We start from the raw sequence: 23,203 nt of genomic DNA on the forward strand, positions 1-23,203 counted from the left end.
CACGTCTACATATTTAAACCTGCCAACGCTATATGACTTTATGTAAAATGTCAGCTAAAACAGGGTTGCAATTATATTTTTCCATGACATTGCACGCAAATATACATGGTTTTTGGTCTGACATATTTTACAGCCCTTGCAAATAATTTTCTGCGTGTGTTTGTTGTTGTGCCGGTGCACCGAGAGGAAATATATGCAATTCTTGCACCGTGCAAGGGGTTTGCAAGAGCGAGAGAATACCCCTAGAGTGATACTGTGAGTCTACTACAACTGAAACGAATTCGTGATATAGCAGCAATGAAGAGAAAGAGTTGCTTACGTCAAATGACAATTACCAAATATTTTAAACCAAATTAAACTTATTACCTACCTACTTATTTCATGAATACCAAATGCAAATTACCAAATACATACATATTGTAGACAAATTATTCGTACATACGTACCTAAATATTTTATTGTATTTCATGATTAATGCTGCAGTTTAGTATTACGTATGTAGTGTAATCTAAGAAAATATGTACATACCAGAGACCTGCACGAGTAATTAAAAAAGTAACATGTTAGCAAGCGGCGATGCCGATGCGGCGAGTACACGCTACGTAACGGTACTTTGGCATCGTGGGCATCGGCATCGTGGGTATCGGCATCGCGGCATCGCCGATTACTAACATGTTACCAGTGGTCGGCATTTCTTAGAACAATTGTGGAAACTAACTTCACACGTACGCTTACGCTCTATCGTTCAGTCGTTGTCGAGCCAGCAACGAATTAACATCATGTAAGACTATAGCGTTTCATTTGCCATTGACGATACCAGATAGTAATCGTACGATGCCACGATGCCGCGATGCCGATGCGCAATGTTACCTTCGCATCGTGGTAATCGTCAGAAGTGTTACTTAGTAACGTAATCGTACGATGCCTACCTTAATCGTGCAGGCCTCTGGTACATACATACATAAGTAAGTGTTCATTTCTTAATAAACATTGATTTTCGTTGCAGGATATGAATATCTATTTGTTTTTCTTCATACATTCGATTATCCGGATTTTCGACTATCCGAATGCCTATCGACAACAATTAGTCCGGTTAATCGAGTTTCTACTGTATATGACATTTAATTGTTCTTTACGCTTATTTGACATGAATGTTGTCATTGACTTAACCCTTACATTTATTCAAAAATTCAAATTCGGAAATTCAAAAGTAAGCAAATTTCAAAACGAAAAACAATATTTTTTTTAAATAACTGAATAAAATGCCGAATACTTGTTGCCTATGCAAATCAACTCATGGAAGCAACTTACCAATGTTTTGTGCTCCAACTGACAAATCGCAACGGAAGGAATGGGAAAAAGTATGTGGCGTACAACTCAGTTTGTCATCGAGAATATGTGGGCTACATTTTAAGGCGGAGGAAATGAAAGAATCTCCCCTTAAAAGAAGACGACTAAGCCCCGATGCAGTACTCTCATTAAACTTACTTCCCAATCTTCAAGAAAAAAAGTAAGAAACCCTCATATTTTGATAAATAGAAATTTTACGTTTTTACTATTGATTAGGTCTCAAGACAAACTTGTTTGCGCGAAAATGAAAGAACTATATGAAAGAATTATAATAACTATTATAATTTAAAGAGTCGCATAAACATCTGTATACAGTTTCTAATAGTTTGGCGGGGTACTGGTTACGACGTATATACATATCGCTCATTTGCTGCAAGACCGGCATAATTCAAAAAACGTGATTTTTGAGTTAATGCTGCAGAATTGTTCGTTATATCATACTTCATGTTGAGTGAAAAATTCATATGAATATCTCTTATATGCTCCGCTTGAGAAGAGGTGTAAGGTTGGAGTCACCGTGTAAGGTTGTAGTAAGTTGAAAACTTTAAACGCGTTTTCTGGCGAATCGATTTTTTTGACTTATGCCGGTCTTGCAGCAAATGAGCGATATATAGTTACAATAAAATTTGTGAATAATGTTGCATTTATACACGTATGTATTTGTTTGTAAAATCAATATGAATTCATTATAACGTTGAGAGCAAATAAATTGGTTGTCTCTATTCCTATTACGTTTATATTTATCATACTATATATCTACATATGTAAAGCAAGTGGCTTCATATTGTTCAAGATCAAAAAAAAACACACGGGTTAATATAAACAAATACATGAATTGTTTACTATTTTATTGTCAAATAAGCGTAAGTCAAATACTTAGTTCACTTTGTTGAATACACTTTGCATATATGTACATATATTTTGATGTCACAAGAAAACATGACTTGTCAATTTTTTTCATTCACATATTACTGTTAACCTTTAACTGGTGACAAGCGGTCTCACAGGCCGCCTGATTTTATTTCCTTTTAGTTCACCGCCTGATTTTAGTTCCTATATAGATTGTATTAGAAAGTTAGTAATAGCGAGCCTATTGAATATCATTTATTTATCATTTTATATATTAATTTAATGGTTTGAAAGACTGCAGTAAGCTATCGTCCTAGGCCGCTCGTCACCAATTAAATTACACAAAAACCATGTCACCAGTTAAAGGTTAAGCGACCACAGTACATTTAAAATTTAATACAAAATAACAAAAATTTTGTTATTCAGTGTTTTCCGTTATTATGGCTAATCTTGGTTAAATTTTATATACATTTTTTTTGAAGTGTATTGCAAGTAAAACCTATGTAATATCTATTCCGTTATGAAATATTTCAATAAAATTAGCGTTCCATTTCATCAGCTCACATAATGACGCTTTCCCATGGCATTGGACTTGGCTGGCTCTCCCCAACACTCTTAATATTGCAGTCCCCACGAAGCCCTTTGGAATTCAAAGTTGCCGTTGAAGATGTGTCCTGGATTGGTTCGATTTTCGGTTTGGGTTCACTTAGCAGTAACATATTCTTTGGCCTCTTGGCGGATCGCATCGCAAGGAAGACAAACATGTACCTTTTGGCGATACCACATATGGTGAGTGCAAATTTCATTATTTTTATTTTATATTTAAGGAAGGAATACAATGTTCATATTCATAATTGTAACGTTGTTTAGGGGTTTGCGTGTTTTAAAATCCCAAACGAATGTATTTGTAAAGTACCAATAGTTAGGTAAAAAATAGAGCGTCTTTCTGAGGATAAAATATTCAATACTAGAGTTTGAAGATTAATTTAAACAAAACAGAAAGACAAAGACGAACTTTTTTGTCCCTTCGTCCCTTGTCCGCCCTTCGTGATCATTTGTCATACCCAAGTTATCTCTGGTCATAAGTAATGTGTAGATTATTCGTATAGTTTTTCTCTTTTCTTCAGCTGTTGTCTGTCACCCCTAAACTAATTAAGACAGATATAGAATTATAAATATAGGTTTTTGATCAGGATGACAAGAAGAAATGAATTCCGAGTGACTGTCCGTCTGTCCGTCGGTCTGTGACTGTAACTTGAATAAATATTACGATATCCTAATAAAACTTGCTACATACATATGTTTCTTCGCAACCAAGATAGATTGGTTTTATATATGGGAGGAATGGGATCAATGGCACGATCAGAATTTCCCTAACTTCCATATATCTTATATACAGATTTTTGTTTTCATTTTAACTTTATAATTTGTGATGGCAAAGATTGATACATATGGGTCAATACAAAATCTAGGCTTCCTATACGCAATACAAGAATTTCAAACCTTATTTATCAGTCAATATGTGCGATGGCTTTAGAAAAATGAGTGAACAAATAACTCCAATATATAACTATTATTGTATTAATGTCTTAAATCCATGAATTCGATTCACGAATTACCCCAGTTCCTATACTATATTAATGATTATCGTTATTTTAACAGATTCTAACCGAATCGATAAAAGTGCGAATTATCGTTCGTAGTTTTTGCAGCTCTTTAGGTATGGTACAAGTCTAGTAGCGACCCGCTTCATACTCAAAACATTAATCTACTTCTAAATCTGTTAAGTCGACTTAAAAGAAATGTTGATGTCCTCTGTTAACTCTCCGATGCAACACGACGACTTTAAAGCACCGTTCTTTAATTTTTTTCGGTGCTTAAACTGTCATTAACAGAGATGGATGGACGAATTGTATGCGAGAAATTTTCCATAACTCCATATTCTTTACTGAATGCTCGGGGCCGCTCAAATACTCACTCGTCATAACTCTTATGGAAATTTTCAACGATTCCGTAGCCGTGATTTCATTGGAAACACAAAATTTCTGATATCTTATATAAATAAATAAAGAATATTCTTCAGTATAACAGTTTTAAAATAAATTTTTGTTTCATGAACAGCTGTTTTGGATCCTAAACTATTTCGCACAGAGTGTCGGGTATTTCTACGCATCGCGTTTCTTTGCGGGGCTAACCTGCGGCGGACTCTATGTCATTGGGCCTGTGTTTATTAGTGAGATTTCAGCTAAAGAGTAAGTACTTAGTAAACAAATGTATGTATGTATGCACATGTTCGTGTGTTTATAAAAGTGAGCCGGCGTATTAATATATGTATATGCCCATACATACATATATGTACTATATAACGTTATATGGATACATATGTATGTAAGTATACGACATATTTGCTTATTCATTGCACTGTGAACAGCTGTTCGCCTCAACTCTTATCTAATTGTTATAATCCGTGTTTTAGTGCAGTGGTCGGCATTTCATAGCAAAATTTTGCAAGCTAACTTCACACGTACGCTTACGCTCTATCGTTCAGTCGTTGTCGAGCCATCAACGAATTAACATCACGCAAGACCATAGCGTAAAACGAAATATGCCCTGCGAGAAATATTTTATGATTCTAAATGCCTTTGATGCCATGCAATGCCTTTATGTTCCAAGTCTTTTAAAGATAATAGGGAATATATCCTCAAAAGACAATTTGTTAATTTTCATTATACTAATAATTAATAATAAAAATTGCTTAATTTTAATTCCAATTTCTCACTGGGCTACTATTTTTTCGTGCTCACCAACACAGTGACAGATCCTCTCATGCCGACCACTGTTTTAGTGACTTTATAATTGCTGAATAATAACAACACACAAAAAATGTACTTTTTTTTTTCTTTATCATTTCTAAGGATACGCGGCGCACTCACTTCGTTGGCAATGATGTTCTACAGTTGCGGCATTCTAATTGGCTTCATACTGCCCTCTTACCTCGATTATCATCTTATACCATGCATCGTCATTTTCCTATCCATAATATACTTTGCTGTATTGTCGCTTTTTCCGGATACGCCCGGGAGTCTCTTGCAACAAGGTCAGCTGGAAGAAGCAGAGAAATCTTTCAATTTCTACAATAACATTGATAGAAAGGGTGCTATAAGGGAATTGTGCGTCAATGAGCTGCAAACATCGACAGCGAGAAGTGATTTTGAGGAGCTCAAGGCGTCGAAATTAAAAGGAGGAAAAGCCACGTCCATCACTTTGCAAGACTTTTGTGAGTTGGTGTGTTTTTCATTGTATTTACATAATATTTTTTATTCATTGCACTTTCCCTATTTCGAAGACGTTAGTTTCGTTAATTGTTGAGCTAACTACATCAACTTTTGAACATCCTTATTTATTTCATTATTGAAAACGGAAGAAATCTGTACAATAAAAAGTCTTCACGAACCCATTCAAAGAAATCCCCTTAGAAAACAGTAAATTAAATCAAGAAAAATAGGCTATGTCACATTGTCAGAACAATGTCAAAACTTATTCGAGATGATCTCCAAATGAAAGTTTACCATAGGTCGCTGGTCTTCTGACAACACGATCGAAGCAAATTAGGCTCAACAGATGCGGCTTCTTCAGTGATACGCGGTCAACGGCCCTAAAAGTCTCCTTTTTACAGATGAAAAAATTGTTCACTGCTGAAGAAGTTTTTAATAAGCAATACGACAAAATCTAGGCACAAACTTCGCAAGTCGCAAAAATTATTATTCCAAGAGTTCAACATGTTCACCATCTAGCTTCTTTAAGGGTAATGGTTTTGTTGGAGTCTCCTGTAATGGACAAACTCTTCTATGAAAAGGGGGGTAAAACTGAGGCGAAAGTATACCAGCAGAATGTTTTCGAACGCGTGAAAAATAATTCAACAATACTTCCTTCGATGGTGAACATTAGATCTGGTTTCATTGCTGCAGATGATTGGCAGTCTGGAAGTCCATTGGCCGACAGTATGTGATTGGAGTTGCAGAAAATATCTTTCGAAGAAAGATCCTGGAAAGATATGTATATAATTTTTTTGAGCATGGTATCTCTATGAATCAAAATCTCAATTTAGCCTTTACATAAATATGATAGCGAAGCATGTCAGCTGCCTTGTGAGTACAGGGGGTCAAGTTTATTTAGACAGGAAATTAATTGTTCAAAAGCAACTCATAACTTCAGAACTTCTGAGTCTAGTTTTCTCATTTCCTCTAATTTGTTAACCTTCTGACACATGCCAGTCGTTTCAACACCACTTCTTCTCTCTAATGTCATACTGAATCTTTCTTCTATTGCACCAAGGCATTTTCGTTAATTTTTTTAACTTTTTTATTTCTTTGCCTAATTTTTCAGTCAACAAGTCGGCTTTAAAGAAATTTGCGATCGCCTTTGTACTCTGCTTACAAAATCAATTTTCGAGCAGTTTCGCATTCGTAAATTATATGTCGCATATATTTGCTGAATCCGGTTCGACATTAAATCCACAGGACTGTACGATCTTTGTGGGTGTGGTGCAGATATTGTGCACACTATTGGCTTCCATTTTGGTTGAAAAATTTGGTCGTAAAACACTAATGTTGGCCTCGACCGCTGGCATGGCGCTTGGCATGTTCGGCTTTGGTGCATTCGTACAATTCACCGATGGTGCAACAAAAGCCGAATACAATTGGGTTCCACTGGTGGCGGTTGCTTTTGTCACCGCAACAGCCTCTTTTGGCGTAATCTCGCTAACCTTTACGATAATTGTGGAAATACTGCCGGCAAAGGTTAGTCTGATGTGGGAGAAGGGTTATTTAAAAGAAAATTATTAATACTTTATAATTGTTTTAGATTCGTGCTCAGGCTCAGTCGATTGCAATGATGTTTTGCAGCATTATGGTCTTCATCACGCTGAAGTTGTATCCATATTTTCTCTTCAATCTGGGCATATCGATCACAATGTATTCGTGCGCCAGCTCATGTGTGATCACCGGTATTTACTTGCTCATATTTCTGCCAGAAACGAAGGGCAAATCAATGGCGAACGATTGAGAAACTAATTACATAAGTTATTAATTAATTATTTGTTACGGAAGTTTGTGGAATACGAAATAGGGATATTTAATATTTAAATACAAATAGCTTAGTAGCTTTGGGTGAAAAATCGGCATCATATAGTTAGACCACGAAAAAGCATCGCGTGCTTTATAACCAACAACTAATATTAATAATTTGAAATAACCGAAATGAAGGTGAAATTGACGGTGATATGGTCGAATGCTGGACTACAGTCAACCGAATATGTGTGAGAGGGAAAGCGTGCGTTTGCTTCCAAAAAAGCATGTTCTACTGATTAAGCGCCCAGCAGTTTTGCCAAAAATAATAAGTAGAACGGCGATAAGAAAACCGGCAATTTGCAGATTATTTCTAAGTATAAAGTCGATTTACACACAGAGAGTATAAAAATAAACTTTCAAATAATAACTGCAGCAACTCAGCAAGTTCTCCCTAAAAGATGGCTTATGGCCTAAATAAAATGCTCATTAATTTGTTTTTAAATTTGCCTTAGATAAAATAAAGGAGAACAAAAGCACTCTAAACTGATGCTGCTCGTTTTATTACTGTTGGTTTGGGTGCTAACACGCTTCTAGTTTCGGAAAAGATTCCGAGAGAAAACATATGATAAACCAAGGTTGACAAAAAACATTCTGTCTTGTAACTATGTATGTTAGTTGCAACTTAGCTTATAGGTACATACATATATACTGTTACAAAAGTAGTATTAAGTTATATTTGTATTACTATATGCATCCCTGATTATGAACAATAGCTGTAGGTATATGGAATAGCATTTGTCTTGTTGTAGACATCTGGCGCCACGGCTGTCTGCTCGTCGAAACAATAGACATCTGGCGCCGCACTGTCTGCTTGTCTAGGTAAACAATATCTGAGTCTGGCGCCGCGACTGTCTGCTTGCGTCTGGCGCCGTATAGCCGTATGTTCTGGTAATTTCCAGACGCGATATTCTAGAAGGACACGTCGGCATCAGCGAGAAGTGCGTGGCTATATAAGCCGTGGCAGCGCCAACGTAATCAATCAGTGCTAAGAGTAAACTGCTATAGTGTAGACGAGTTGTGAAATAAAGAGTTGTTGAATTAAATTAAACAGTGTTGATTTTATTTGTCAATCCAGAGATACGAACCTAACAAAGTAAACTAGCAAGCAGTAAATTCGTAACAATTGGTGTCAGAAGTGGGATTGTCAAATAATCCAAATTCAAGATGGTTAAATTCGGAGAATTGAGAATTCAGCAATTAAAAAAGGAACTGGAGGAGCGTAATTTGCCGATAAGCGGGCAAAAGGCGGATCTGCAGGCACGATTACGTAAAGCAATGGAAGCGGATGGAATTAATGTGGACGAGTTCGAATTTGATGGGCCAGAAACTTCTACAAAGGTAGAAGAAAAAGTAGAAGAACAACGAACATCATCAAGTGCAGACATGAACATGCTGTTAGTGGCTATACAGAAAATAGCTGAAAATACAGAAAATGCAGTGCAAACAGGAAATCGTCTGGCACAGCAAATAGCTGAAAATGCAGAAAAAGCAGTGCAAACAGAAAATCGTCTGGCACAGCAAATAGCCGAAAATATATCACAAATAACAGAAAATGCAGTGCAAACAGAAAATCGTCTGGCACAGCAAATAACGCAAATAGCTGAAAATACATCACAGTTAGAGTCTCGCCTTACACAACAAATGACTGAAAATAATATGCAGTTAGAAAAGCGTTTGGTACAACAGATTACAGAAAATAATACACAAGTGCAAGAGAAATTTTCAAAATTTGAAGACGAATTAAGCACAATAAAAAATAACGAAGAAAATTTAAGATCAGAATTTCTTCAACTGAGTAATCGTATGCGAGAACTGCAACTGCATGGCCCTGCACCATCAACAAATAATCCAAGACTGAAGGCACCCACATTCGATGGAAGTATTCCATTTCAAATTTTCAAACTTCAGTTTGAAAAGACAGCAATGGCCAATAACTGGAATGCAGCAGACAAAGTGGCATCCTTGTTTGTATCATTGAAAGGACCTGCGGCAGAAATCCTTCAGACTATTCCAGACTGTGAACGGGACAACTATGAGGCATTGATGAGTGCGATAGAAAGACGATATGGTAGTGAGCACCGGAAACAAATATACCAGATCGAACTGCAAAATAGGGGTCAGAAGATGAACGAATCATTGCAAGAGTTCGCGACTGAAATAGAACGACTGGCTCATTTGGCAAATGCAGATGCACCTGCGGATTACATTGAGAGGGTAAAAATTCAATGTTTCATAAATGGAATTCGTGATGTGGACACCAAACGCGCCACATATGCCTTGCCAAAAAGAACGTTTGCTGAAACGGTTTCGCACGCCCTCACACAGGAAACAGCTTCCCTACTAAGTAAACCAGCACACAAAGTACAAAGGGTTGAAATGGAACAACCGGCGCTGATGGAAGAAATGTTGAAGACTCTGAAGGCAATTGCTGCACCGCGAGTAAATACAACAGGCAGATGTTTCAACTGTGGAAAAGCGGGTCACTTTGCCCGGAATTGCAATATAAAAGTAAACCCATCAAAACGGAAACAACCAACAGATAACGAGGACGGAGCATCCACATCTCACAAGTCGTTAAACTAAAACGGAACAGTTCAAAGGGGCGTGAGCTGGTTCCCACAACTATTTGCCCCGCCATCTCGATATCGCAAATAGGTCGCCATGACAACAATCTTACTATCAACGGCATCGTAAATGGACGACTGTCAACGCTTACTTTGGATACTGGTGCCACACATTCAATCATCCGACCGGATGTGGTAAGAGGAACGGTTGAACCATTAGTCGGTTACAAGCTTCGAACGGCCACCGGGGAGGAAGCAGCTGTCGCGGGAAAAGTGTTTTGCGAAGTGATGATTGGTACCCTGGAAGTTAATCACACCTTCATCGTAGCAGAAATCACGGATGAAATTATAATGGGAGTAGATTTCATGATTGATCACGGGGTTACTTTGGATTTAAACAAGCAAATGCTGTTTTGCCAGAACATGGAGATGCCTATAAACACCGGATATGTGACCAACGTTGAAAGTAAGAGGGTGATTGTTGATGATAATCAGAGTATTAAACCAAAATCTGAGCGATTGTATGGGCCAAAGTGAATGGAGGAGGTGGGACTGAAGAGTTGTGGATTGTGGAACCAACAAAAATAGATACACCCATATTGGTAGGAAGAACGCTTGTGAAAACTAGAGAAGACGCCACCATTCCGGTCAGAGTAGTGAATGAATTCAACACGCCTATAAGTCTGAAGAAAGGAGCAGTAATTGGACAGTGCCAGAATATAAGTGCAATAGCACGATGCGAACGGTCACAACAGAAACCTACTATTGAGCCACAGCAGATAAGTCCTACACTCCTAAATAATTTGCTGAACGAACTGCATGGAAATGAAAAATTAAAAGCAGAAAAACTATTAGAAAAATACGCATCCATATTTGCAAACGAAGGAAACACAGGAAGAACCGGCATTGTCAAACATCGCATAAATACTGGGGACGCTAAACCAATCCGACAAGCTCCGCGTAGGGTTCCACTAGCAAAACGTGAGGATGCTAACAAAATTATTGAAGACATGCACAAAAACGGTGTAATCGAACCTTCAATAAGTCCATGGAGCTCACCTATCGTCTTAGTTAAAAAGAAAGATGGTAGCACCCGTTTCTGCGTAGATTATAGGAAGTTGAATGATGTCACAAAGAAAGACAGTTATCCTCTACCAAGAATCGACGATACATTAGACACCTTGTCTGGAGCGAAATGGTTTTCTACATTAGATCTACAAAGTGGATATTGGCAAGTCGAGATTGATGAATGTGACCGTGAAAAGACCGCTTTCAGTATGGGCGACGGGTTATGGGAATTCTCTGTGATGCCATTTGGGTTATGTAATGCGCCTGCAACGTTCGAGCGACTGATGGAACATGTGTTAAAAGGACTCAACTGGAAGACATGTTTGGTGTATCTTGATGACATTATCATCATGGGAAAAAGTTTTGATGATCATCTGGAAAATCTAGAGGAAGTCTTTCAGCGAATAGCATCAGCCGGATTACACTTGAATCCCAAAAAGTGTTCATTATGGAAGAAGCAGGTCACATATCTCGGACATAAAGTGTCAACTGAGGGGATTCACACCGAGGAGGGAAAAATAAAAGCAGTTAAAGATTGGCCTCAACCCACCAACATACATGAACTCCGCAGCTTCCTCGGCTTATGCACGTATTACCGCCGTTTTGTACCTGGATTTGCGAACGTGGCTAGAAGTTTACATGATTTAACAAAGAAGAATCGCCCGTTTGTATGGCAGTTGGAACAAGAAAAAGCGTTTGAGCAGCTTAAAGAACTACTTTGTACGGCGCCGATGTTGGCTTATCCAATACCTGGAAAGAAATTCATCCTGGATACAGATGCGAGCGCTTATGGAATTGGAGGTGTCCTGTCTCAGCTCATCGACGGGCAAGAAAGAGTAATTGGGTATTACAGCAGAGTGCTCGGGAAACCAGAGAAAAACTACTGTGTGACGCGAAAAGAACTACTAGCTGTGGTGGAATGTGTAAAACATTTCCACAAGTATTTGTATGGACAACGATTCTTGCTGAGGACTGATCATGCAGCATTAAAATGGTTATTACAGTTTAAGAATCCGGAAGGCCAAATTGCACGATGGATCGAAAGATTACAGAATTATGACTTCGAAACGGAACATCGAAAGGGGATTCACCACAAAAATGCGGATGCATTATCACGTCGCCCTTGTCCACTGGAATGTAAACATTGCTCCAAATCAGAGGGAAAAGAAGGTATAATCGACGTGCGATTATTGAATATAGAACCTGAAGATGATTGGACTCCTCACCGCATCAGAATCAATCAGCTGGAGGACCCTGATCTTGCAAAGCTGATAATAGCCAAAGAAAATGGGGTACGACCACCAAAGGAACAAATAAGTAGCGAGAGTCCAACTGCAAAAGCATATTGGGCCCAATGGAACAGCATAAACCTCGTTAATGGATACCTTCATCGTACCTGGGAAAGTGAAGATGGCAAACAGTCTCGTCTGTTGACCATAGTACCGAAGTCCATGATCCCGAAAGTGTTGAAAGAATATCACAATGGACCTAGTGGAGGGCACCTTGGAATTACAAAAACTATAGAGAAGATTAAACAGCGGTTCTACTGGATCGGTTGTCGAGATTCCATAGCAGAATGGATAAGTAATTGCGTAGAGTGCATGGCAGCTAAAGGTCCTAAAGCCAAAAGTCGCGGTAGGCTACAACAGTACAACGTGGGATCACCATTTGAACGAGTCGCAATGGATGTTGCAGGTCCGTTCCCAACCAGTACGGCCGGTAACAAATATCTACTGGTTGTCATGGACTATTTCAGTAAATGGCCAGAAGTATATGCCTTACCAAACCAGGAAGCGAAGACCGTAGCCGAAGCGTTTGTAGAAAATTGGATAACAAGGTTCGGAGTGCCCGTCGAATTACACTCAGATCAAGGCAGGAATTTCGAATCTTCCATTTTCCAAGAAGTCTGTACATTATTGGGCATCCACAAAACACGGACAACAGCGTTACACCCACAATCAGATGGGATGGTAGAGAGATTCAACCGAACGCTTGAAGAACATCTGCGGAAAATCGTTGATAAAGATCAACGGAATTGGGACAAGTGCATCCAGATGTTCCTGCTGGCGTATCGTTTAGCGAAGCACGAGACAACTGGTTACACGCCAGCAAAGATTATTTTCGGATCTGATCTGCGACTCCCTGCTGATCTTAAGTTTGGAACGAATCCTACAGCTGTAAGAAATGATGGAGATTATTGTTCTGCCTTAAAGGAAGAAATGAATGAATTGCATCTAATGGTAAGACAGCATACGCATCTGATGAGCAATAAGATGAAGGACCGGTTCGATCAAGCGGCAAATTCAAAAGGTTTTGAAGAAGGTGATCTGGTCCTGTTGTACAATCCACTTCGAAAGAAAGGCTTGTCCCCGAAACTGCAGACAGCCTGGGAAGGACCCTATATGGTGATGAAACGACTAAATGACGTGGTATACCGCATACAAAGAAATGGAAAAGCACGACGTAAAATGAAAGTAGTACATTTGGAGAGGCTCGCCCCATTTGGTTCAAGAGGATTTGTGCCTAATCGGGACGATTAGGCTTTAGTGGAGGGCAGTGTTACAAAAGTAGTATTAAGTTATATTTGTATTACTATATGCATCCCTGATTATGAACAATAGCTGTAGGTATATGGAATAGCATTTGTCTTGTTGTAGACATCTGGCGCCACGGCTGTCTGCTCGTCGAAACAATAGACATCTGGCGCCGCACTGTCTGCTTGTCTAGGTAAACAATATCTGAGTCTGGCGCCGCGACTGTCTGCTTGCGTCTGGCGCCGTATAGCCGTATGTTCTGGTAATTTCCAGACGCGATATTCTAGAAGGACACGTCGGCATCAGCGAGAAGTGCGTGGCTATATAAGCCGTGGCAGCGCCAACGTAATCAATCAGTGCTAAGAGTAAACTGCTATAGTGTAGACGAGTTGTGAAATAAAGAGTTGTTGAATTAAATTAAACAGTGTTGATTTTATTTGTCAATCCAGAGATACGAACCTAACAAAGTAAACTAGCAAGCAGTAAATTCGTAACAATACATATATTGTGTAAAAAGCACCGTATCGAGTTTAAATTCCCCTGTACATAATACTAAAAAAAAAATTGCAAAAAAAATATGAGCATGATCTGTCAACCAGTTTATTTACAATAGCTGCTTAAGTTGGTGCACCTCATTAGTGCATTACGATTTTTACAAGGAATCAGTATATCGAACAACGAATTTGTCCCAAATTCTATATTTCTAACTAACTAACTGGTGTGCGGAAACGGTGCAAACAAAAATTTACGAGGGGTACAAAGTATTCAAAGACGTTCAAGAGTTCGTTTAAGACATTCCCCGTTCTGGACGAGTTCGATTGTTTTTTGTCAATATTCGTGGTGTCGTCATGACGGACGGACAGCCGGTCAATAAAGAGTTCTATTTGGTCTAATTGAGGCGTTTACGCGAGAACATCCGTCGAAAACGGCCGCTTTATGGAAAAACAATTCATGGATTTACTTAAGAAAAGTTTTTCGAGGACTGAAAAAATCGGCATAATTGTATTACATCTGGTGGAGATTACTTTGAAGGCGACAAAATAAATATTGATGACTAATAAAATATTTTGCGTTCTATTTACTTTTTTCCCACAATGTATTTTGTTAATGACAGTAAATTTAATTTTAACCCATTAGGTTTATTCCAAAAATTAATATTGAATTATTATGTACCAGTTTTCAATAAATATAAAGTTTTGCCAATTTCCCCGAACTTATCCTTGCAACTGCTTTTGCTTATATCCGAATTTAGTCACTCTTTACTTGTTTTAATTGACTTTGAGTCAAACATTCATCGATTGTAATTACAAGTACATTACAAATTACTCATGGTTATATATACAGTATGTTAATATAGTGTTATGCCCCTTTTCATTGAAAGACTTATCATTCACTGAACTTTCTACAAACTTTTTTCTATTCGCTGAGGTTTGTATGAGCTCATTCAATGGTAATTTAGAATAGAATGGGCACATTTTGTTTACACTTAGTTAAGAATATTTTTTTCTTAAACATATACATGATATACATATATATAAATGTGCGCATTGCACAAAAGTTTGTATGTAGATTTTCGGCGATATTTTGGTTCTGAAATCCGAAGCTTCTAAGGAATGCTGTTATTTATAACTCCAAATGATATTGTTAGGTGGTTTCATGGGAGTCAACCGTCCAACATTGAAAATTATACCTAAGTTCGGTTGCAACATTTTAAAGACTGTGGAAATGCGCTTTTACATAAATATCTTTTTATCTTTGGCAGATATCCTTAAAGCTTATAGCTATGTACATAAATGTATAGATCTGCAAGTAAACTCGTTCCAATTTTCTCTTTATTTCTACGAGTATATTTTTGAAGTGAGTCGCAATACTGAGAAAAGTGATGATGATGAAACTGATTAAAATTAAAGAGCATAGTGAAAATCTCCAAATCGAAGTCTTCATAACTGGACAGCTGCCATAGCTAAACAAATTACATGAACACAACGTTTTCATAAATATTTTCATACAAAACCAATCCCTATAACCGGACACGACTATATATGTTTATCTATGACACGGAAGTTGCAGCTTCTGAGTCTAAAAACACATTTTAAGCAACTTTTAAAGGGTTGGGTGGATTTGAAATCGATTTTTTGTTTTTTATCTTGTTAAAAAAAAAATTTAAATCGATCCTTGTATGATTATAAAGATAGATCCTTCGGAAGTACCAACCATCAGGCCACGTAGAACACCAAATTTAAATGCGTTTTTCTCAAAACCCTAATTTTGAAGTCGGTGGACACGATTTCTCGAAAAGTTATGAACCCATTTAGTTTGAATTATGTACACTTTTTAACAATTAATCTTTAAAATAACATTATCTATTTATTGATTTTGTTTTTTTTTTCATTAAAACTTATTTTTGAAGCGTATAAATGGCGAAAATTTTACCAAAAGATGAGATTTATTGTTCAAAGTCTGAGAAAATATGAAAATTTTATTTTTTTTGTTTTCTTTAGTTTAAACACGAGATTTATATACATACATATGTACCAAAGGAATATTTTTGATTTTTTAATTTTAATTGAACCAATAATTAGTTATGCTGTCTACGGCGAGAACACTTTTTTTGTGAGACACCCAGCGAGATGAGGCCTCAACGGAACCAGCCGTATTAGTTTTTAGGTGATACTAAATTCAGACATGGCGGCATAAAGACAGCTTCTTTTCGCTCTGTCAAAAGAAGATTCAAAATTGACGAAGCACCTCTTCTTATTCCATCCTCTTTTAACGGGTCTTTTTGTGGATTAGGCAGAGCACACTTAAATTCCAATCGTCGGGAATGCTTTCGTCCCACCATATTCTACAAAGATGCGTATGCATGCTCCTCAGTTCTTCGCCGCCGTGTTTTAATAGCTCGGCCGGCAATCCATCGGCCCCGCCGCCTTGCTGTTCTTCAGACGGATAATTGCTATTCGATTTTATTCATGGTCGGGTAATGGAACGTCTGCTGCATCGTCATCGATTGGAGAATCGGGTTCAAGATCTCCTGGTGTTATACTTTCAATGCCATTCAGCAGACTGGGGAATTTTTCCCTCCATAATTTTAGTGTGCTCTGGGCATCTGTCACTAGGTCATCTCTGGGGGTTCTACAAGGATATGCTTCGGTCCTGAAAACTTCTGTTAGTCGTCACCCTTTTTCGGAGAATTTTCGAGCTTGCCAAGCTCTTCATATTCACGCATTTCGGCATCTCTTTTTTTTGCCTGCAACTGCGAGTTTAATTAGTTAATTTAATATGTATGTAGGTTTGCGTTTTGTAGATAAACTGACTTAACCGATCGAAAAGTAATATTTGACCCACATTTGTTGCCTCAGCTCAACGAAAACTTGTTCAACTCTAGCTGGCCTTCTATACCAGTGGCGCTCAACGCAAAAAAAATCCAAACACGCGTGTTTGACTGATAATTCTGCTACTGCGAAAAATATCACACACACACGAAAGCGGCTGAACACGTACGCTAGGTCAACACAAAGAATACACTGACAGAAACACTTCGAATTTTTAAAATATTTTCAAGCGAATGGCAAGAAAATTATTTTTTTATTGAAACTGATGAAGGGGAAGCGTGTTTTGTGTTACAAAATATTAAGTCGTTGCAATAAATGTACACTACTGTTCAGGAGTATAAAGGGGAACTCAATATTGATGATGTATTATCGAAACGAGCCATTTAGTCAACGACTTTATAAATTTTCAAGTATTACACAAAAAGAATTCAATAAATATTTCTGATATTTTTTTCCAAATTTGCCAATAATTTTTTTCCCTGAATGTAAAAAAAAAAAAATACAGTAGAAATTTGTTCAGCGTACATGGCAGCGAAAATCTATAGCAATGTTTGTGCAGCGCAAACGTAAAATGTAGTAGTATTGAGGCGTCGCACCACTGATGTAAATACAAAGCAATCGCGGCAGAAAGGAAGGAAAGAAAGAAAGGCGCGGAGCTACTAATTATGAAAAATTTAAAACCTATTATACTTTTTTGCCTCAACAATCTGTAATTTATGTAAAATTCAATTATGTCATGCTGTTACTTAATATAGAAAAAGTAGAGAAAGAAAAAACAAAAATGTATTTTTTGTAAATACAAAAGCTTAAGAACGAGCCAAAAAGCCGCTGAAAGGAAACCGACCAAAAATCGCACGAAATCGCCATGCGGGCAGTGAACTTTGCTGAAGGCGAAAGAAGTAAAACAAATTAAAAGAGTAAAAAAATTATTTTAATAGAAACGAAGAAATTCGGTTAGACGTGACAAAAATAAAATTGAACAAGTTCTTCTAAGTCTTATGTAAGCTAAAGCTGGTTTCGATGTATCGACGCAATGTATACCTGTTTTCACAATAATAATTTCGTATTAATATTTCTTGTGTTTTTTGCATTATTTGCATTTTTGAATATTTGACATGAGCTTCGGTTGTGATATTCCTAGAGAATTCATAATTGCATATAACGGCATAATTTTAATTTGCTAGAAACAGATGCTTATTTCATCATACTTTTAGTACATTTAATATGCTAATACAGTGTCTGGTATTTACTTCTAGGGTATATTATAAAAGACCATTGCAAATTTAAATTTTCAGTTGATATCTTTTTTATGACTTAGATTCATTTTAGAATAGGTATATGCATCTGTTATTGATTTCAAATATGTGGTGTAACAATCCGTAAATAATAAAAAGCACTGTAGCGGTCGGCAAAATTTTCCGCTGAGCCCTCCCCAAAGGTGACAGCTAATAATATATACAACATATGCCCGGACTGTGGCAGGGACTGGTTGGAAAAAGTGTGATCCTCTTGCAATTGGGAGGTATCTAGCTAAGGTCTGACTTTATAGTGCGGTGATTGTTGCTCCTCAATTGGGCAGTATTCGAATGTGAAGTCTTAATAAGGCTGGAGGTGTCATGCGACCAATGTTAAGGAACAGCCTGCCTGGAGTATTTAAGGAGTTCGAACGTAGCTTACGAATATCTGCGATAGATAAAATAGCCTTACTTGCGTATTGGGGGATATGCACAAGTGCACTTGCTTTCCTCCTCACTTGTAAGTCCAATATGAGCGATAACATCAGCTATTCTACAAAAATGCCAAAAGAACGTCGTTGTTCCGAAAAGAGAGCAAAGTTCTCAACGTGCACTATGACAGCCACCACCAAGACAAGAGCTAAGCTTGATTAGCCCAACTTGAAACTAGAACTGCCAGCATCTTGAAAAGGTTGGTTGAAAAAGCTAAAGCGTCAGCCAAAAGGTCAAAAACAAAAGGAAAACAAGGGTCTGTGTTCCGACTGTACCATTGCAGCCAGACCAGATGATACAAATCCGGGCGTTCAGTTTGTATGACAGTTGTCCGATATAGGCGGTTTCGACAAATGAGCTGCTTATTGGGCAGAAAATGTCGTGTGCAAAAAAATGTATGTTCCAAACTTCGTGGCAAGGTATAAAATGCCTATAATTACCTAATTGGTCTCAAAATAAATTAATGGAAACAAGCATCGGTATTCATGTCTGCTCACGGAAGTGTTCTCTCAATAAATCTATTGATTGATGCGATGTGCTGACTTCTTAAACCCAAATGTCGTTGAGATCACGAGCTTCAATTTCAGGCATCAAATAGTCAGTTATCATGGCGCGATAACGGCTGCAATTGACGGTTTCGTTCTTACTGGCATAAGTTTTAAAGAAATATGGACCGATGATTCTACGGCCTATAAACCACACCTAACCGTTCTCCTTTCTAGATGAAATAGCAGCTCGTGAATCTCTTCAGGTTGCTCTTCGTCTCAAATGCGGAAATTGTGCTTGTTTACAAATTTATTCAGCCAGTAAAAGGCCTCATCGCTGAAGATAATTTGGGTCGAAAATGTCGGATTTTCTTGAAACTTTTCAAAGCGTAGAGATGTCGCTTGGCAAGGTCGAGCTTAGTTCTAGCACAAGCTGTATTTGTTACGCTTTTACTTTAATATAACAATGTAAAATGCGCCAAGTCGTTCCAAACTTCAATCCGAACAGCACCGAATCGACTCTCCTCGGTATTTTTGATTTAGTTATTTTTCGATGCCTTATTTTATTATTGTGACATAACCTCTGGCTGATAAGTCTGTACATAATATTTGTAAGCTCAACAAAATCAGGTCTTGACCACTCGGGTCAGTAATTTATTCAAGATCTACACATAATTTAGCTGTGAATTATGCAGACAACCAAAAGCTGGACCATTTCCTCTCAGACTGGCTGTGTCTTTCTCAACTATTTACTATATTTGCTGACATCACGACGCGGAAAATTGAAATCCATCAAATCGTCCGCCATAATTGTCATAACCAGAAGAAGGAAAGGCCGAGGAAAAGCTAAGAAAAATACAAACTTGAACAAAAATTTAAATTGCAATATTGACACATGCCATTAAGAATAAGTAAAAAATAAAACCTTAAAACGGCACACGAAAAGAAGAAAGTTGAAATTGAGAAACGCTAAGCAAACACAGGCACAAATCGTTTAGCTGACATTTGCTGGCAAAAACACAGTATCGGTGACAGAAAACCAGCCGAAAACTGAAAAAGTCGCTGCAGTGGCCGTAACACTGTCATGGATAAATTGATCCGAAACTCCTCTCTTCGCTTTCTGAGAGAGCCCATGATCTCACGGTTTGGTATGGCAATACTGAAAGTTCATGGGCTACGAATCAGGTGACAAGCAAAACAATGAACTGCCAGACAAAATCCCGTTAAAAATGACTGACAAAATCAGTTCGTTTTTTTTTCATTGTGGAGTACATAAGCAATTGTGTTATGAAAATATAGTGTTTAGGTAAGTAAGTGTTTTTACTAAAAATAAAGTTGGTAAGTGTATTATTAAAGCCATCGTAAATACATGTATATAAATATATTATGTTTTCCTAACGTATTGTTGCGAATTTACTCCTTGCTAGTTTTAGTTTTGGTTTAATTAAACCAAAAGCCGTTTAATTCACTTCAACAAAATCTCTTTATTTTACAACTCGTCTACACTATAGCAGTTTACTCTTAGCACTGGTTGATTACGTTGGCGCTGCCACGGCTTATATAGCCACGCACTTCTCGCTGATGCCGACGTGTTCTTCTAGAATATTGCGTCTGGAAATTACAAGAACATAATGCTATACGGCGCCAAATGCAGCTAAGCAGACAGCCGCGGCGCCAGACTCAGCAATTGTTTAAGTAGACAAGCAGACAGCTGGGGCCAGACTCAGCATTTGTTTAAGTAGACAAGCAGACGGCTGCGGCGCCAGATGTCTATTGTTTCGACAAGCAGACAGCCGCGGCGCCAGATGTCTACAACAAGACAAATGCTATTCCATATACCTACAGCTATTGTTCATAATAAGGGATGCATATAGCAATACAAATACAACTTAATACTACTTTTGTAACAGATAAGTGTGTGGCTGGATGCGTAGGAGCCCGACGGTTTTTCAATTTCCCCAATAAGAAGAAGGATGGATCCAGGTTCGTAAATAATTTTAATTAGTAGAAAAATATAGTTATTTAGTGAAATTTAGAAATATTTTTTCATAAATTGTGCCTATTTTGATATTGTTTTAGATGCAATTTATTGCATGATACAAAAATATATCATACTTGCGAAATGTAATGTAATTTAGTAAATAGTATTGTAATATTTAATAGATCCAATTTAATATGTTGTTTGGAGTAGCGTACGGTGGTGTGGAAATTACAAACTCCCAAAACATTTACTAAAAATTCCCTAACACATTTCTTCCATAGTGGCATCATTGGCAAATGTTATAAAAAATGTGGACTTTGACAGCGCTCTCTCGAATCAAAGAGTTTCGGATCAATTTATCCATGACACTGTCGAAAAGGCGGAAAATGTTTGCCAGAGAAGTGCAAAAGAAATTGAAAATATCAAAGAAAAAAACACAAAAGTTACTAAACCAGTGGTCGGCATGAGAGGATCTGTTACTGTGTTGGTGAGCACAAAAAAAAAGTAGCCCAGTGAGAAATTGGAATTAAAATTAACCAAATTTTATAAATAATTAATAGTATAATGAAAATTAACAAAATGTCTTTCAAGAATATATTCCCTATTATCTTTTGAAGACTTGGAACATAAAAGGCACCAAAGGCATTTAGTATCATAAAATATTTCTCGCAGGGCATACTTGGTTTTACGCTATAGTTTTGCGTGATGTTAATTCGTTGCTGGCTCGACAACGACTAAACGATAGAGCGTAAGCGTACGTGTGAAGTTAGTTAGCACAATTGTGCTCAATTGTTGGTTGTGCTATTCAGCGCCCGCACACGGGGACACCGTTACATAAAGGCAACACGACAAACTCCTGTATTACACGCGGCAACAAAAGTTGCTAATTCGAGTTTTTTTCATTCTCTTTCACTTTACTTTAACCCATTGTCGTTTCTTTTTCCTTCTAGGTATTTGGGCCACTCTATCACATATGTATATTAATCAGTTCTGTCAATTAAGAAATACATTTTATTTATAATTCAAAATTAAAACAAAGATTATATGACAGACTTTCACATATATCACCCTTTTCACTATCGTCTGAATCAATTTGTATGGCTTTCTCCATACATTTCACAATATCTTTAATTAATTCGATTTTTTTGTCATACTCCATTTTCTAAAATATTTATATTATATTATGTATATCTGTATACATATTTGCAAATTACTTACCAAAAGAAGAAATTAAATTTTTTAAATATATTCAAAATATTAATTTCAAAAAAAAAATATACGCAAATGCAACTATGTACTACGAAAGAAAGAACACGAATGCCGAAAAACGTCGCAGCGAACTGTTACGAATAAGAACACAAAGCGAGTTGCTGAACACTGGAAACTCGGCGCGATTCTCCTCTCCTCGTCGCCCCCTCGCCGTTAAACCAAGAGTTGCCGAAACAAAAGTTGCCGTGTGTAATAGGCGAGAAACGGAGCAAAGGCTAGCCAGTGAAAAACGCTACTCCCTTCCTTCCTTTTCCTTCCTTATCGGCAAAATGTGTGCAAATTAATAAGTTGTTTTGTTTTTGAGTAACCACGGGCAACTACGGGCAACTGCCTGTGGTCAACTGCTTCGTTTTCTTTATTACATTTTCTTAAATACAATATTTTGCTTAAGCCTAGATACAAATATTAATCTTACATTCTAGGAAGTATATCTACAATCCACTTGAGATAGGACATATGTAGGACATATGTTACAAGTGGAAAGATTCATCTTACAATCTATGAGTTATATTTTTGGACCACCTAAGGCGGACAGTATTAGGAAAGTACCATATGGGTTACATATTTATAACAGAAATACAATATGTTCATGTAATATGAACTGGTGGTATTAACTCCCCCACCTCTAAATTGAAGCGTCCCGATTCAAATAGATATAGTATGTGAGGCTATAAACTAATTTATCAATTTGAACAGTACTATTTTGAAATCTTAATTTATTTTACAATTTATTTAAATTTGATCGAAGATAAACGATACATTTCATATTATTTTCGACTTTTTATTATTTTTTGATAGAAGTCTTTTTATATGTGACATCATTTATTGTTATATTACCTGAATACATTTCAGCAATTTTTTCTTTTACATTATTGAAATTATTTTTTTGGAGTATATTTTTTTATTCTATTGTCG

At 37.2% G+C, this 23,203-nt stretch overlaps 2 protein-coding genes across 3 annotated transcripts in view; both read left to right on the forward strand.

The window, feature by feature from the left end:
• Positions 1-23,203, forward strand: part of LOC105221910 (facilitated trehalose transporter Tret1) — a 166,625-nt gene that overhangs the window by 3,410 nt on the left and 140,012 nt on the right. Inside the window, exons 2-6 of one of the 2 annotated variants that reach the window (XM_049455191.1) lie at positions 2,759-2,988; positions 4,321-4,451; positions 5,115-5,476; positions 6,586-6,998; positions 7,063-8,047. In XM_049455191.1, the coding sequence (XP_049311148.1) occupies positions 2,759-2,988; positions 4,321-4,451; positions 5,115-5,476; positions 6,586-6,998; positions 7,063-7,263 (1,337 nt within the window). In that variant the 3' untranslated portion in view covers positions 7,264-8,047. Of the gene's footprint in view, positions 1-2,758; positions 2,989-4,320; positions 4,452-5,114; positions 5,477-6,585; positions 6,999-7,062; positions 8,048-12,922; positions 13,588-23,203 lie in introns of those variants that run through there. The other variant, XM_049455193.1, reaches the window with a different exon arrangement.
• LOC125778303 (uncharacterized) overlaps positions 8,131-23,203 on the forward strand; it is a 47,612-nt gene continuing 32,539 nt past the window's right edge. The window contains exon 1 of the mRNA XM_049455190.1: positions 8,131-9,689. Coding sequence (XP_049311147.1) covers positions 8,493-9,689 — 1,197 coding nt within the window. The 5' untranslated portion in view covers positions 8,131-8,492. The remainder of the gene's footprint in view (positions 9,690-23,203) is intronic.

This window comes from Bactrocera dorsalis, chromosome 4 (assembly GCF_023373825.1).
Source record: "Bactrocera dorsalis isolate Fly_Bdor chromosome 4, ASM2337382v1, whole genome shotgun sequence".
In the NCBI taxonomy this organism is placed as follows: Eukaryota; Metazoa; Arthropoda; class Insecta; order Diptera; family Tephritidae; genus Bactrocera; species Bactrocera dorsalis.